This window comes from Canis lupus, chromosome 10 (genome assembly GCF_011100685.1).
Source record: "Canis lupus familiaris isolate Mischka breed German Shepherd chromosome 10, alternate assembly UU_Cfam_GSD_1.0, whole genome shotgun sequence".
Taxonomy (NCBI): domain Eukaryota; kingdom Metazoa; phylum Chordata; class Mammalia; order Carnivora; family Canidae; genus Canis; species Canis lupus.
The window spans coordinates 36,254,342-36,269,621 of NC_049231.1; the positions used below are offsets into that span (position 1 = coordinate 36,254,342).

Below are 15,280 nucleotides of genomic sequence, written 5' to 3' on the forward strand. Positions count from 1 at the left end.
CTTTAATAATTTTAATAATTAAGCAAAAGGACCAGCTCTACACCGGAAAAGTACTTGTATTTCAATCTCTGACAGCTACAAATACATGCCAAAAAGAAACAAAAGAAGCAAAAGACCAAAACAGAACAAAATATACTCTAAAGAACTAACCAAAGAAGAAAGCAGTGAAAATGATGACAGAAGGGACAGAAAAGTTTACAAACAGACTGGCTTTTTCTTTTTCTGCTTCTCCTTATCCTTTGCTTCTCTCTCCCGTTTGGCAAGTCGCCTCTTAAATTCTTCTGGCATTTTTTCATAACAGTGTTTGCAGACTGGTTTTAGATCAATTTCAACAAACTTATCCCTTTGAGCAGAACAAAGAAGGAATAGAAGAAAGAACATAAAACAATTAAAAGAAGAACCTTTACTTTCAGAAGGCCTACACTGAAAAAATAAGGAATCAATTCTCTTTCTAAAAATTGTATTTTATAAGAATGTTACCCCAACGTGTTCAGTCTTAGGATTCACACTGGACAAAACTGTAGACTTACTTGAGTGTTAATTTAGTGTTGCAGGTCGAGCAGGCAAAACAGTTGACACACCAGGCCTTATTCAGAGCAGAGACCACTAGAGGAAATGGAAAGACAACTGGTCACACACATTGGTATGGAAAGCAGCGGAGCTGACACTTTCAACTCAAAGAGAGCTGAGGTGGTTTCCATGACGCGTGGAAGAGGTTCTCAAGAGCTTTTCTTTTCTTTTTTCTTTTCTTTCTTTTCTTTTCTTTTTTCAAGAGGTTTTCTTACAAAAGAATCACATGACTAAAAATTTTAGTGCTGCTAATGTTTACTGAATCAATCAAATCAATTTATTTAAGGCTATTTTTTCCACATTTAAAAAAAAATGGAGCACTTATGTCTTCCATGACTGTAGGCTTCATCTTAGGGAAGATTACGATCACCATTTTCAATCTTTATTTATAGTTAACATTTTTCTTCTTTCCCTTGAGGTATATAAATGGTATGTACCATGTCTTCCCATCAAAGCCTGGCCTCTCACTCCCATGGATGACGGGGGGTAGATATTCAACATGCATTACGTCACTCAGATGAGCTTTTCTGGCACAGGGCCTGCCTACGAGCACACTTGCTATTACCTTTCCATGCCGATTGCCACTGGCCCAACAAAGAAATATGGACAAGATAAGTAATTTAAAAAAATCCAGGGGTGGGGATCCCTGGGTGGATCCCTGGTTTAGCACCTGCCTTCGGCCCAGGGCGTGGTCCTGGAGTCCTAGGATCAAATCCCACATCGGGCTCCCTGCATGGAGCCTGCTTCTCCCTCTGCCTATGTCTCTGCCTCTCTCTCTCTCTCTCTCTCTCTGTCTCTCATGAATGAATAAATAAAATCTTTTTAAAAAAAATCCAGGGGTGCCTAGGTAGCCTCAGCTGGTTAAGTGTCTGCCTTTCGGCTCAGGTCGTGATCCCAGGGTCCTGGGATGGGGCCCTGCATCAGGCTCCTACTCAGTGGGCAGCCTGCTTCTCCCTCTGCCGCTGCCACTGCTTGTGCTCGCTCGCTTGCTCACTCTCAAATAAGTAAATAAAATATTTAAAAAAATCCAGACATTAACTTATTTGTCTGTGGAAGTTTTTCTCTCAAAGCTGACAAGAAGTGAGCTTCCTTTGACAGCTTCTCTCACCTGACAATTACCCCTCATAGGAGGGAGTTAAGTTTTATTTTCTATGGCACTGAAGAGTGCTCTCCTGAACTACTCCTTTCACAAGCTGCATCATGGGCAGTGTTTTGCAAAGTATTTCCCAAGTTGGGTTCTCTGACGAGAACCATGAAGCATGCTGCAAACAAGAATGTTTAAAACTTTGCCAGGAAGTTTCTAGCAGAATTGTGCTAGCCACTATTAGCAAACACAGCTGCTTCTGTTTTGTCCCAGTTAATTAGTCCTGCCTAATTACCACAGGACAAGGCTGGCCAGCCTAGAAATGTCTATAGAAAACTGCCAGGTTTTAGCATCTGCAGGGTTAAAGTGACTCTCGCTGACTGCCATGGCAGACTGAGCTGTTCCTAATAAACACCGCCCTACAGCTTCCAAGTTATATAATTCCAGGGGATAGAAATAGAAACAGATCTCAAGGTTGGCCACGAATGTTCCCACAATATCTACCGTAACAATCCCGTGGCACTGCCCTAAAGTATTTATCATAAAGGAGTAACATATCCAACTCTTAGGGTATTATCATCTCAGCTATGGATGACTTGAGAAATATGCCAAAGACAGAAAAAAAGTAACTGATAATGATCATATTCCAAACAGCAGCAGTCAGTGACTGCTAAATTTTCACATTACCAAAGTGTTTTTGTGTCAAAATGATGCCATATAAAAATACCTACAGACACGTACCATCACCCTCTATAACACGGTTGCAGTGGAAACAAACATCACCAAATAGCTGAAAATGAAAAAAAAAAAAAAAAAGGTGGTAAAAATTCAAGATGTGTTAAACTAAGTTTTATAACATCAAACAATTTAATATAATTTCTGTTCTTTCTACCATTTAAAACAAATTACTGGCTACCTAGATCCAGAATTACCAGTACTAGAGAAAATTAGTAAAGTTCACTGACTAGTTTTTGCTTTTTACAGTGAAAATAATTTACATTTCATCACTATCAAAAACAAAAGAAGGCTTTGGAAATGGTCCAAATTTAAGGAAGCTAAAGGAAAATAACAACCCTAGACAGGGTCCGGCTCTGGAGTGGAAAAAAATGATACAAGGACATTACTGATACAAGCGACAAAACTGGAATAAGTACACTAGAGTATTATATCCATACTGATTAACTACAATTATCTAAGAGCACTCCATATTCTTGGGAAATATAAAGTGACATATTTAGGGGTAAAGGACCACGATGAACTTATCAGCAAATAATTCAGAAAACATAGGTGCATATATAATACATATATTTGTATATAAAGATATGTGCATTTATTAATGTATCATTTTATAGAGAAAAACACATGCAAATGACGAAGTAAAAGGTACATAGGTATTCTTTATATTTTTATTTTACAACCTTCCTGTGAGTCTAAAATTATCTCCCAAATAAAAAGTCAAAAGGAGAGCTCTCAGTCCAATGTACATTTTCCAAGAGATTTCCTTGTAGCTAAAATATTAAGTTCAAATTCATCTAAGTGTATCTAGTATCCAATGAGTACAAACCATACCTGGTTATAGTGGGTTTCGCAATAGGCCAGGCCCTTCCTTTCATAATGGCGATGTCCAAGAAATGGCTTTTCACACTTGGCACAAACAAAATGCTGAAAGAAATTGCTAGAGGTCATTTTTGAATTGCCATCTTTTATTTATTTAATGAAGTAAAACTCCAAAGTTAAACTATCCTCAAGGAAGACACATGCAAGTCTGATATAGTTACTTCACTTTGCCAGGGCTCCCCCTGTGACATGTTCAGTCTTACTTAATTCAGGTGTCTTGAATTAAGGTTCTGACAGGTTAAAGACATGGCCTATTTAAACAACACAGAATGAGAAAAGAGGTCAACATGTTAGTAGCATCTATAAGGGAGGGGCTGTTGGATATGGACCATGACATTTCCTGCTTCAAGAAGGATTTAAGAACAAAAGAGCACATCCTGTATCATTACTGAGAGATCACAAAAGCAGTGTGTATTCTATATTAATTTTCTACAAGGTCATTTGTCTCAAAAATGTCCATATTTAATCTTCAGAATCTCCTACACTTGCCAGCACATCTGAATGATGGAAATTCAAAAGTCCTGGTTACTCCTCCACCATTTCAGACTCACCTCCACATGCCACTGCTTGCCCATGGCATTCACCACACGCCCTTCAATGGGCCGTCGACAAGCGCCACAGATGGGGACTCCCATTTTATCATGGCACGGCAGGCAGTACAGTTCTCCCTTCAGCTCCCGGGCATCAGCTGTCAGCTCCTTCCTGTCCATGAGGAAGATACCCAACTAAATACTACTACTGAGAGAGAAGAAACAAGCAGCCAATGTGGCTGACATACTTTGTAGCAGGTTTTTGAAGACTCATTCTAACAATCCCTGTAACCTTTTTTTTCCCTCAGTGTTGTTCACAGTAGCCTAAATTAATAGGCTTGAATGGGTTTCAGATTCCTGTCAAAACATCATCATGCAACGATGATAAAATGTACAAATAAGTCTGGATACTGATCATATTTATCACTTCCTTGTCTATTATCACATTATAATCCCTCTGTCTTTCTTAAAAAGCTAGAAGAGAATCATCACAATGTTCAGGATGGACTCGGTAATACTATCTTTCCAAAATAACTGAGGTTAGTTAGAGACTAGTTCCATTTACTGACAATTAATTGTTGCAGGTTATTAAGAGTTAACAGTTAACAGAAAATAAACAAATGAAATGCCCAGAACGTTCCTCCTCCAAATGCTAACGTTCACTATTATTTTCTGTCCTTCATCAGTAAACATTTAGGCAGAGGTGGCACCAATTAGCCAAATAGACTTGTTTACATTTCATCTGTTTTAAGTAATTCCTTAGAAGTGCTAATGACAAATGAACAGAGAAAAATTCCACAGAGTAAAAAAATAAAAAAGAAAAAAAAGAAAACTTCCAGAGTGAAATAGGCAAGAAAATAAGATATAAACTGATAATCACAAATAAAAGATGTGATTTTTTTGTACTTACAGCACAAAGTTGTTTTCTTGATCTTTAGCTTACCCTTATTTCTCTCCACCCTGCAATAATTTAGCATGTGCGTTCACACTGATTATATTAAACTCTTTCCATTTAATTTTTAGATAATTTAGAAAATTGTAACCTAATAATTTATCATGAGTTTCTGAAGAAAAAAATTTCCTTTAAAGTAAATAAAGCAAAATTAAATAAAAGTAGCTTAGGATATTTTAAGATAACACTCTATTACAACTGAAAAAAATTATGTAGGTACAAAGAGAAGACTTTTTAAGAGTTCTTTTTTTTTGGTCCTGTGTTGAGAAAACAGTGATCAAAAATAGTTTTGGGGCAGTTGAGGATATTTTACTATTGACTGAATATTTAGAGGTATGTGGATATGTACATATGTACACACACACATATACATACACATGGGGGGAGTGTATGCTAAGCACACTCAAATGTGGTAAAATGTTAAGTGATGAAACTCAATCATAGGTATTTTTTATATTATTCTCTTGACTTCTTATAGGTCTTAAATTTTCTAGATTACAAGTTGGAGAAAAACAATCGGGTGTGCTGGAGTAACAGAAATACAGAAATATGTGATCTTTCATTTTATTTCTACTATTTATGTAATCAAATGGCAATACCCGCAATTGGCACAGTTGAAATGGTCTGGATGGTAAGGGTCATTCTTGAATATCAGCGGCTGCTCATCAATGATGGCATGGCATTTCTGGCAGATGTATTTTCCAAGGCCTCTGGCTTTCTCACGATTATGACAGGGGCGACATAGATGTCTAAACAAAGCCAAAACTTTTTTAGAAACTTAAATTTAAAATCTGAGGTTCTTTCTAATAATTAAAAAGAAATACGCCCTAAAAAAGAGTTAAATAAATCATTTTTATGTTTTTTTTTTTAAGATTTTATTTATTTACTTGACAGAGAGAGAGCAGGAGTAGGCAAAACAGCAAGGAGAAGGAGAGGGAGAAGCAGGCTCTGCAGTGAGCAAGGAGCTTGGCATAGGGCTATATCCCAGGACCTTGGGACCCTGACCTGAGCCAAAGGCAGACACTCAACCCACTGAGCCAGTGACTGATCTTTAAGAAACTCCATTTTAAGTATGTATCCTGCTTCTGTTGGCCCAGGGACACAGAATTCTCGGGTCCTCTCATAACAGATAGCAGGCAAACTGATACACTGAGGTCTTGAGTCTCAGTCCCAGGGGAAAACATGCATGGCCTTGTAGTAGTTACTTCTCCAACCACACCTGATGAGGATGAAAAACTCCTACCTCCCAGCATTCTTGACAAACCCAATATCTGCCAGCACTTCCTGGCAGAGGTCACAGCGGAAGCACTCAGGATGCCAGCTGTTATTCATGGCTTTGATCACTCGGCCAATGATGAATTCACCTGTGGGAAAGTAACACAAAGGACATCCAGTGTGCACCCTATTGCTAAAAGCACTAAGGCAAAAGACACGGAAAAAAAATATATGTCTAATACTTTCTCCACAACTCGGGCTTTCTAGGTATGTGTTGGCCACAGTGAGCACTGCATTAGGAGGAAGCTTTCACCTGTGTCCTTGGTTGTGATTCTGTAGTCATAGTTTCTGGTTGTCTTATCACATCTCTGGATCTGGTTTTCTCTTTTCCCAATGATATACAGGGTTCTCTTAAATGCCTTTTACTTCTGGTCATTACCGACAGAGAAAACTGAAATCCACAGCACATTTTCTTGAAACCTATACCTAATTTCTTCTTTCACTAAATTTTAGAACATTCTACTCAGTTTCTCCAATGTCTGGAGACCTTCTAGTGGAATTGTTAGCAACCAGTGAGGTGGCTAAAATGCAAGCAAGTTAAACACTTGTATAACACACAGCCATCCTTAAGCATCTGAAGCACCCCTCCAATATTTTCCCTCTCTCAGCAACCCCAAAAGTGAGTAGGTAAAGGCTAAATTAACAGGGGGCAGGCACATTTCAAAAGATCATCTGATAAAAATCTTAATCAAAAACTAACTTTACAGTAGATGTCCTTAAAAATCATTTCTCTCTGGGTTTTGACACTCTTGTTATATATGTTTGTTATATATGTATACATATATATATTTAAAGATTTGTTATATATGTATACATATATATATTTAAAGATTGATTGATTGATTGATTTATGATAGACAGAGAAAGAGAGAGAGAGAGAGAGGCAGAGACACAGGAGGAGGGAGAAGCAGGCTCCATGCTGGGAGCCCGACGCGGGACCCGATCCTGGGACTCCAGGATTGCGCCCTGGGCCAAAGGCAGGTGCTAAACCACTGAGCCACCCAGAGATCCCCAGTTTGTTATATATTAATGTTAAGGCAAAGGACTGATAAAGCACCTGGATGCTACTTATAATGAGCACCCAACACCATTTTCACCACTGACATAATTTTGAGACTCACTTTTTACTTTGCCATTCAGCAGCAAAACTTACCACACTGATGACAGCAAGGAGCAAAGAGCATCTGAAAGTCATGTTCACAATACTTCCTTCCTTCAAACTGAAATAGAAAGTACCATCAATTTGTACAGATGAAACAATCACAGGATGAATATAATTATTCTGTGGAGACATATAGGAAAGTTGTTTTTGAACTAAGTGCTCTACCCTAATAATTTATAATTCTACTGAGAGTTTTAAAAGCAGATGTACTTTTGTACCTTCCCTAAAGATACACCAAACAACTGAGGTGACACCTGATATGGCTCCAGAATCCAGTGGCCTCCCTTTACTGATGCTCTTTTCTGGCTTGCGGACTCATCTTGAAGAGTCTAATTGAGAGCTGTAGACCCCTCTCCTGAGAAAACAGTCACATACACACAAACCCCTTCTCACTTTTTTTTTTTGGGGGGGGGGCTGATATCTGAAATGTACCACAAGCTTAAATATTTACAAATGGTAGGTATTCTAGTATATTTTAGATTTACACATTTTAAAGTGAGGCCAAAACTGATTTAAAAAATAAATATTCTATTTTAATAGTTGGAAAAATTTTTATCCTCCACTTTTCTCCTTGAACTATTTCCATTTCATTTTCCCCCAAAGTTTTATCCTGGTGTGATATTTTTCCCCTAAACTCTATACTGAAGTCTTTTTTTAAAAAAGATTTTATTTACTCATGAGAGACACAGAGACATACGCAGAGGGAGAAGCAGGTTCCCTGTGGGGAGCCTGATGCAGGACTCGATCCCCAGACCCGGGATCACGACCTGAGTGGAAGGCAGACACTTAACCGCTAAGCCATCCAGGCACCCCTATACTAAAGTCTTCAACGGATCACCCTACCATACTTCTTAGCAATTAAAATGTTATGAAACTTTAAATTTTGTTTTACTTTATGAACCCATAAGGCTCTAAAACATTCTTTTTCTTCTGGATTAATTTACCATTACAATGATTATTAATACACAAATGGTCAAAACATGAATATGTCACAAATGGCAAATTTCACTTTCCACTATTTACTTGAAAAGCCTATCTTAATGAGATGAGCAGGGCTCCTCTTCCTCTCACAATTATTCCATGTATCCACGGATTGATATGACCTACCATTGGAAGACTCAGGGTTCAACATTAATTTTTATTTTGGGGGTTGCTTTTAACCTCTTCACATAAATAAGTCATGAGAATTATATCCTGTCACCCTTTGAATCGTCGAACCCCTTGCAAGTTGTATGTCAAATATATCACATGCTATTTGACTATCAAAATCTATTTTTAATGATGTATCAATAGTCAACTCAGTTTGCTCAATCATGGAAATTAGCTGGAGATTTGCTCAATTTATTGAACCTACTCGGCTATAATTAATTGGCAGACCCGCAAAGCAGATTTTGTGCCAGAAAAAGGCTTACTTCATTTTGAAATTCAAATGAATAATGAATAAGCTCTGATACATTTAATGAATCTGTTTTTAAAAGTTAGAAACAGGTGGTAATACACTGATACGTTTATTGCTGTATTAGCCAATCCTGTGTCATATTGCACTGTATAGCCCCAAGCAGGGGTTATTTATGAAGCAGATATGTTCCTTTACTGGATATATATTACATATATATGTAGAAATCTCATGTTTTGCTTTTAGCAGTAGTCAAAAACTATTAAAATATAGACTCAGAATCAACTCCATTGATTTAGTCGGAAACCATAAATTGTTTACCACACACCCCAGTGTGGTGAAAGACCAAGGCTCAAAATTGTTTGTGTCAACTGGCCACTTATATTTAATAGCAAAAGACTGGTTAATGATAATAATGCATCACAACATCTTTAGAAGGAAAGGAGTGTGTGTGTGTGTGTGTGTGTGTGTGTGTGTGTGTGTGTGTTTGTGTGGCAGTTTTATTACAGTTTTTAAAATCAGTAATTTTTAATGGAAACAACTTGGCCAAAGATCTGTCACAGAATTTGGAGACCCATTAAAACAAAGTTTAATAAAAAAAAGAAAGAAAAGGAACACTCAACTTTTAGTTTGTATTTAACAAAAGGGGGAGACATATATTGTTTCAAATAAAAACAAAATGAATCCAGCAGTCAGTATATATATTATATTTACTGGCAGAAGGTAGACAAAATCAAGATGAGTTGTAATTTGAATAAGTCTTTTTCTTTTCTTTTTAAAAGATTATTTATTTCTTTATTTTAGAGAGAGGGAGAAAGCACAAGGAGGGAGGAGGGACAGAGGGAGAGGGAGAAGCAGACTCCTTGCTGAGCACGGAAGCCGGACATTGGGCTGGATTCTGGGACCCTGAGATCATGACCTGAGCCAAAGACAGATGCTTAACTGACTGAGCCACCCAGGCACCCAGTCTTTTTTTTTTTTTTAAGATTTATTTATTTATTTTAGAGGGAGAGGGAGTGGGCAGGGGAGGAGGAGAGGGAGAGGAAGAGAATCGCAAGCAGACTCCCCACTAAGTATGGAGCCTGAAATGGTGCTTGATCCCACAACCCTGAGATTATGACCTGAGCCAAAACCAAAAATTGGATGCTTAACCACTGGAGCCACCCAGGCGCCCCTCGAGTAAGTCTTTTAAGATGTGATTCAAATAGGTAGCATAGCGTAGCAGTTAAGAACACTGACCATGGATCCGAAAGGCCCGAGTTTAAATTCTGGCTGAAGAACCACTGGCTGCGTGGCTTTGGCCAAGTTGTTTAACCTCTCAATGCCTTGTGAGAGTCACCAAGCCTCTTCTGTTTTGGCTGTTTGTTCTGGCTTTTAACATAAACTCATCATGTTTATAATTTCTTACCACTGCTCTTTCTGCTTTGCTCTTATAGGATTCTCCCTTTAAAAGGATGAGTCCTGTAGTATAAATATACAGAGGAATACCATTCAGCCATAAAAAAGAAGGGAATCCTGCTATTTGCAAAACAATGGACAGAACTGCATGCCATTATGCTGAAATAAATAAGTCAGGCAGAGAAAGACCAACACTGTGTGATCTCACTTATATGTGGAATCTAAAAATGCCAAACTCACAGAAACAGTGAATAGACTGGTAGTTACTGGGGTTTGGAGGGATGGGGGAAATGGGGAAATGTCAGGCAAGGGGCAAACTTCTAGTTATAAAATAAGTAAGTTCTGGGGATCTAATGTACAGATATAGTTAACAATACTGTATGGTAGACTTGAAGTCTGCTAAGAGAGTGGATCTTAAATGTTCTCACCACACAAACACACACACACGATAATTACATGAGGTGATGGATGTGTTGACTAACCTTACTGTGGTTATCATTTCACAATATGCACATATATCAAATCATCATGTTGTATACCTTAAACTTACACAATGCTGTCTGTTGATTAAATTTCAATAAAACTAAAGAAAAAGAATGAATCCTTTTGATTAGGAATGAAAAAGGCAAAGTCTTAAAAGGAAGTTCTCATGATTACTCCCCACATTTCCAAATCTGCCACAATTCTGAATATAGAACATCCAACACAGTTCCAGGCTTCATCCTTAACAAGAAAATTCATGAGGTAGGGAAAGACTGGAAGGCTTACAACTTTGAGGACACGTGACTAATGTCTTCTGATTCGTGTCCTGGAGCAATTATTCATAGTAAGATTTGAGATTCCTTTTCTTGTGAGGTGAGAGAAGTGTTACTGTGAATATAAATATATTATCAGACAAATTAACTTTCAGAAGAAGACTTCAGAAATTTAGTTCCCTGAAACCAAGATACAAGGATCCAGGAATAGATTCTCTGGAAACCATCCATATTCCAAACCCCTTGCATATCCTGAAGTGTGCTTACTCATACAGAATGTCTAAGAACTCTGGTTGTTGCCACCTGCAAGGAACAGGGATTGTTCAGTATGGAGGAGGATGAACCAAAAATAGCTCTGCTCTGTACTGTTTTGAGTTCTGTGAAGATTCTCTTTGAGGGTGGGGAGATCCTGCTGCTTTAAAGAAAGCTCAGAATTAGAAACTTGTCTCATTTCAAGGTAAGTGCAAGCAAACGCTGACGATCTTCACTTGGTGATTTGTACTGGTTTGTCGTCAATGGTTTTGAAGTGAGAGGGTCAGCAGACAAGCACCTCCTCTGGTTGGAAAGTTTCCTCTCCACCAGACCTCCCTTCTCAGGGTTCAGCCTTCCTGAGTAATTATGATTCTGTATAAGAGGAAATGAGTGAAGAAATCTCTTTGTAAACCCTCTTTCCACTAAATCATTCATCATAAATTGGCCTTTCCTGTTATGCATTTTGTGATAGGGAAAAAAGGACGCATCTGAGAAATTCAAACTAAAGAGAGAGAGAAAGGAATCTGAAGTATTAACAAAGAACCTAGCCCCTAAATGTGTACTATGCTGAACTGAAAAAGGCTGCACACCACATTCCTAGTCCTTAGTTCAATCTACTGGGATTTGTAATGTTTCTGGAATTATATCTCTCTTTAACTGTTGGTTCCATTTTACTTACAAAAGTATCTTCAAAGGGGAAATATTAAGATGATCCTTTTACTGGAGATACTCCAAGATGTCACAAAGTTAGATTTAGGAGTCATTACAGTGGCTATATATAGTCGATGTCAGGGCCTCTGGTCTCCATAGGTATTCCCAGCCCTGCCCCTGCCCCAGAAATGGCATTTAAACAGCCTTCTCATGCCACCGCTGACTTGGTTTTTTACCTATATTTCTTCATATGTACTGGAGGATGATTGGAGCTACTAGCAACTCATGAAAACCAGCACTGATGGAAAGAGATTTCCCTTTGAAGCTAACTACAATACCAATTCAAAGATCACTAATCATATAGAACTCATACATTTATCCAACCCTTCTAAATTTTCCTGGTCTGAAAATGAGGAAAGTACCATGGAAGCCACCTTAGTTCTACCCAAATCATTGTGAAAACTGTATTCACTCCTAGGACTAGGGCGCAGTGTGGTCTACACGCCTGTCACACATTGTGTTGTAAGCTTTCCATAATATTTACTGAATGAATGAAGCAGCAGTCATGGCCACATATAAGGGACCATTATTTCTCAGTCCTAGGAAACCATTTCAGTTTTGGAGTCAGGGCATCATCCTTGAGCAGACAGGCAAGTGTGAGATAAAATCCTGACCTGGGGCAGCCCAGGTGGTTCAGTGGTTTAATGCCGCCTTCAGTCTAGGGCCTGATCCTGGAGACCTGGGATCGAGTCCCACGTCCAGCTTCCCTGCATGGAGCCTGCTTCTGCCTCTGCCTGTGTCTCTGCCTCTCTCTCTGTGTTTCTCATGAATAAATACATAAAATATATATAAAAAAAAAAGTCCTGATCTGACCACATCCCCACTAGTTAACTATGGGCAAGGCCTCTGAGCCTCTCATAGCCACATGTAAGTTGGGAATAAAAATACCTAATTTGTAGGGTTTGCATGGGAATCAGAAGAATGAAGTTTGTAACCTCACTCATAACAGAGGTTTAGTTATTTCGGAAATAAAAATATTAATGTAACTCACAAGTCTTTTAAAATCAGCAACTATAGGTCATTTATCCACATATAACGTACTACATTCAAGGCAAGGCGAAGGACTGTGAAGTAAGACAAATGAGGTGACCTTACTCTCAAGAGACTCACATGATACAAGAAACAGCACCTCAACTCTTGGTGCTAGTGTTGGAAAGCACTACCACTGTGACTGTTTTAACGTGTTCCTCGTTTTTATTACTACCCTGATCACTACCTGCTGATACAGACAAAACTAAAAGAATCAATAATACTTAAAAGTTGTTTAAAATTAAAATGCAGAAGTAGGGCATTTGAAAAGAGAAAAATAAATTTGTTTGTGGAACCAGTTCTAATTACCACATAAATAGTATACCTTGCTTTGCTGAGAATGATATTTTCATTATGAATAGCTGAGTGATGACTATCCAAGAATGGTATACTTATCTTTCCTTGTGCCTATTTAAACCAGAAGATTAGGCTTTCTGGAAGGTCTTTTTAAGTGAAATCTGTTTAGAAATACTTTTTAATTAAATTTATGGCACAGGAATTAACTCTAAGTGCAGTCAAGTTCTTAGAGACAGAAAAAGGGTTTTGTTTAATGAGGGTATCGTCTAAACAACCTGGGAAACATGCTCACCTAAAATGGACTTGGTATTACCATAGTGAAGTTCATAACCTCCTCAAAGGGACACACTTCATTTAGTGGTTCTCAGCTGAGGGTGAGTTAGCTCCCCAATGGGTATTTGGCAATGTATAGAGAAACTTTTAGTTGTCACAACTGGGGAATCTAGTGGGTAGAGTGGTATTATTAAACATTCTACAATGTACAGGACAGCCTCTCAAAAAAAGAATTATCCAGCTCAAAATGTCAACAGTGGGGGATCCCTGGGTGGCGCAGTGGTTTAGTGCCTGCCTTTGGCCCAGGGTGCGATCCTGGAGACCCAGGATCGAGTCCCACATCAGGCTCCCGGTGCATGGAGCCTGCTTCTCCCTCTGCCTGTGTCTCCGCCTCTCTCTCTCTCTCTGTGGGACTATCATAAATAAATTAAAAAAAAAAAAAAATGTCAACAGTGCTGCTGCTTGAGGAAGCCTGGTTTAGTGTGTGCAAGCGTTACTTTATTTGAGCAGTACTCACCGGGAAGTGGTACTAGGGAGTGAGCTAACTTACTAGGTACGGTACATGCTACCTTGTAATTATCTTGTTAGAGAAAACTGAAATTCAAAAATGTTAAATAACTTGCAAAGCCAGCATTGCTGGGATTCATTCCCCAGCTGTCAGACGCTAAAATCTGTGCTGGCTTCTTCTGTATCCATCACCTCTCTTAGGCAGACTAATAGAGAATATAACCTAGAGGTCTTATATTATCTTGTGGGATTTATTTATTTATTTATTTATTTATTTATTTATTTATTTATTATCTTGTGGGTTTCTATTAAGAACTTAAAAATCATGATTGAAAGGTCTCCTGGCTTCTCTGCCAATACACACTGTGAACTTGAGAATTGGCCATCTGAACACAGATGAAGAGGTAATTCTATTGCGTGTGGAACCCTGAATTACTAGGTTCCTTTTTTGACCATGTACCGATAAAGACAATTCACCCTCTGCACCCACTGCACAAATCTGAGAAAAATGCTGAGGTCCTGAAATAGACTAATTATGGATACATGTTTCCTGAGAAATCCTAGGATGCCGGCTTCACTGGCAGCTTCTCTCAGTCAGGGGACCCTCTAAAGGCAAGACACTAGGCTAGAAGCTGTTGCAGATGTACATGCTGACAACCTGTAAAATCACATCATGATTGTTTTCTAAATACAACTATCTTCCATTTATTAAGCTCTTTTACCAAGTAGTAGGCACTCTGCTGAAACATTATAAACATCATCCTATTCTAGTTTTCAGGAGATTCTGGGGCGGGTGGGGGGGGGGGTCTGTGCTCAGGTAGATTTAACTTCTCCCTATTACCAAACAGTCTATAATACTGTGAAGTTTTCATATCTTTTAATGATTCAATCTTGGGCAGTCCAGTTTAACCCACTGTAGGGTAAGTTCCTTAAGACTCTAGCCAGCTTGCTCATCATTCTACTCCTAGAATGTAACATGGGCTGCCTGACACATTGTAACTGCCTAATGAATATTATAAACATTGTTAAATGGTGAATAAAGGATGAATAAACAACTCTTGTGGAAAATCTCATGAATGTCTGACAGACTGAAGTTCTTTGGTCATCTCCAATCTGTGAGAGTTCCTCAGTCTTGCACTGTCTTACATGACCTTGACATTTTTAAAGGGTACTGGTCAGCTGTTTTATAGAGTGATCCTCATTATGGGTTTGTCTCCTGATTAGGCTGAAGTCGCAGATCTGGAGGGATAATACCACAGAGGTTTAATGTGCTCTATTTCTTGCATCATATTGGGGAGTACATAATCTCAACAGGATTTCTTAATGGTCATGTGAACCTTGATCACTTGGTTAGGACGGTATCTGCTAGGTTTTGCCACTGCAAAGTTACTACTTTATACCTCCTCTATTTTTTTTTTTTAAAGATTTTATTTATTTGAGAGAGAGAGAGAAAGAGAGAGAGAGAGAGAGAG

At 38.5% G+C, this 15,280-nt stretch overlaps 1 protein-coding gene across 10 annotated transcripts in view; it reads right to left on the bottom strand.

Annotated features, from left to right (window-relative positions):
- Positions 1 to 15,280, bottom strand: part of LIMS1 (LIM zinc finger domain containing 1) — a 146,630-nt gene that overhangs the window by 4,563 nt on the left and 126,787 nt on the right. For 7 of the 10 annotated variants that reach the window (XM_038550855.1, XM_038550858.1, XM_038550856.1 and 4 more), the window contains exons 3-10: positions 7,182 to 7,248; positions 5,997 to 6,117; positions 5,353 to 5,502; positions 3,823 to 3,973; positions 3,224 to 3,316; positions 2,396 to 2,444; positions 531 to 606; positions 151 to 343 (exon numbers count right to left, since the gene is read on the bottom strand). In XM_038550855.1, coding sequence (XP_038406783.1) covers positions 196 to 343; positions 531 to 606; positions 2,396 to 2,444; positions 3,224 to 3,316; positions 3,823 to 3,973; positions 5,353 to 5,502; positions 5,997 to 6,117; positions 7,182 to 7,248 — 855 coding nt within the window. In that variant the 3' untranslated portion in view covers positions 151 to 195. Of the gene's footprint in view, positions 1 to 149; positions 344 to 530; positions 607 to 2,395; positions 2,445 to 3,223; positions 3,317 to 3,822; positions 3,974 to 5,352; positions 5,503 to 5,996; positions 6,118 to 7,181; positions 7,249 to 15,280 lie in introns of those variants that run through there. The other 3 variants (XM_038550854.1, XM_038550852.1, XM_038550851.1) reach the window with 2 other exon arrangements.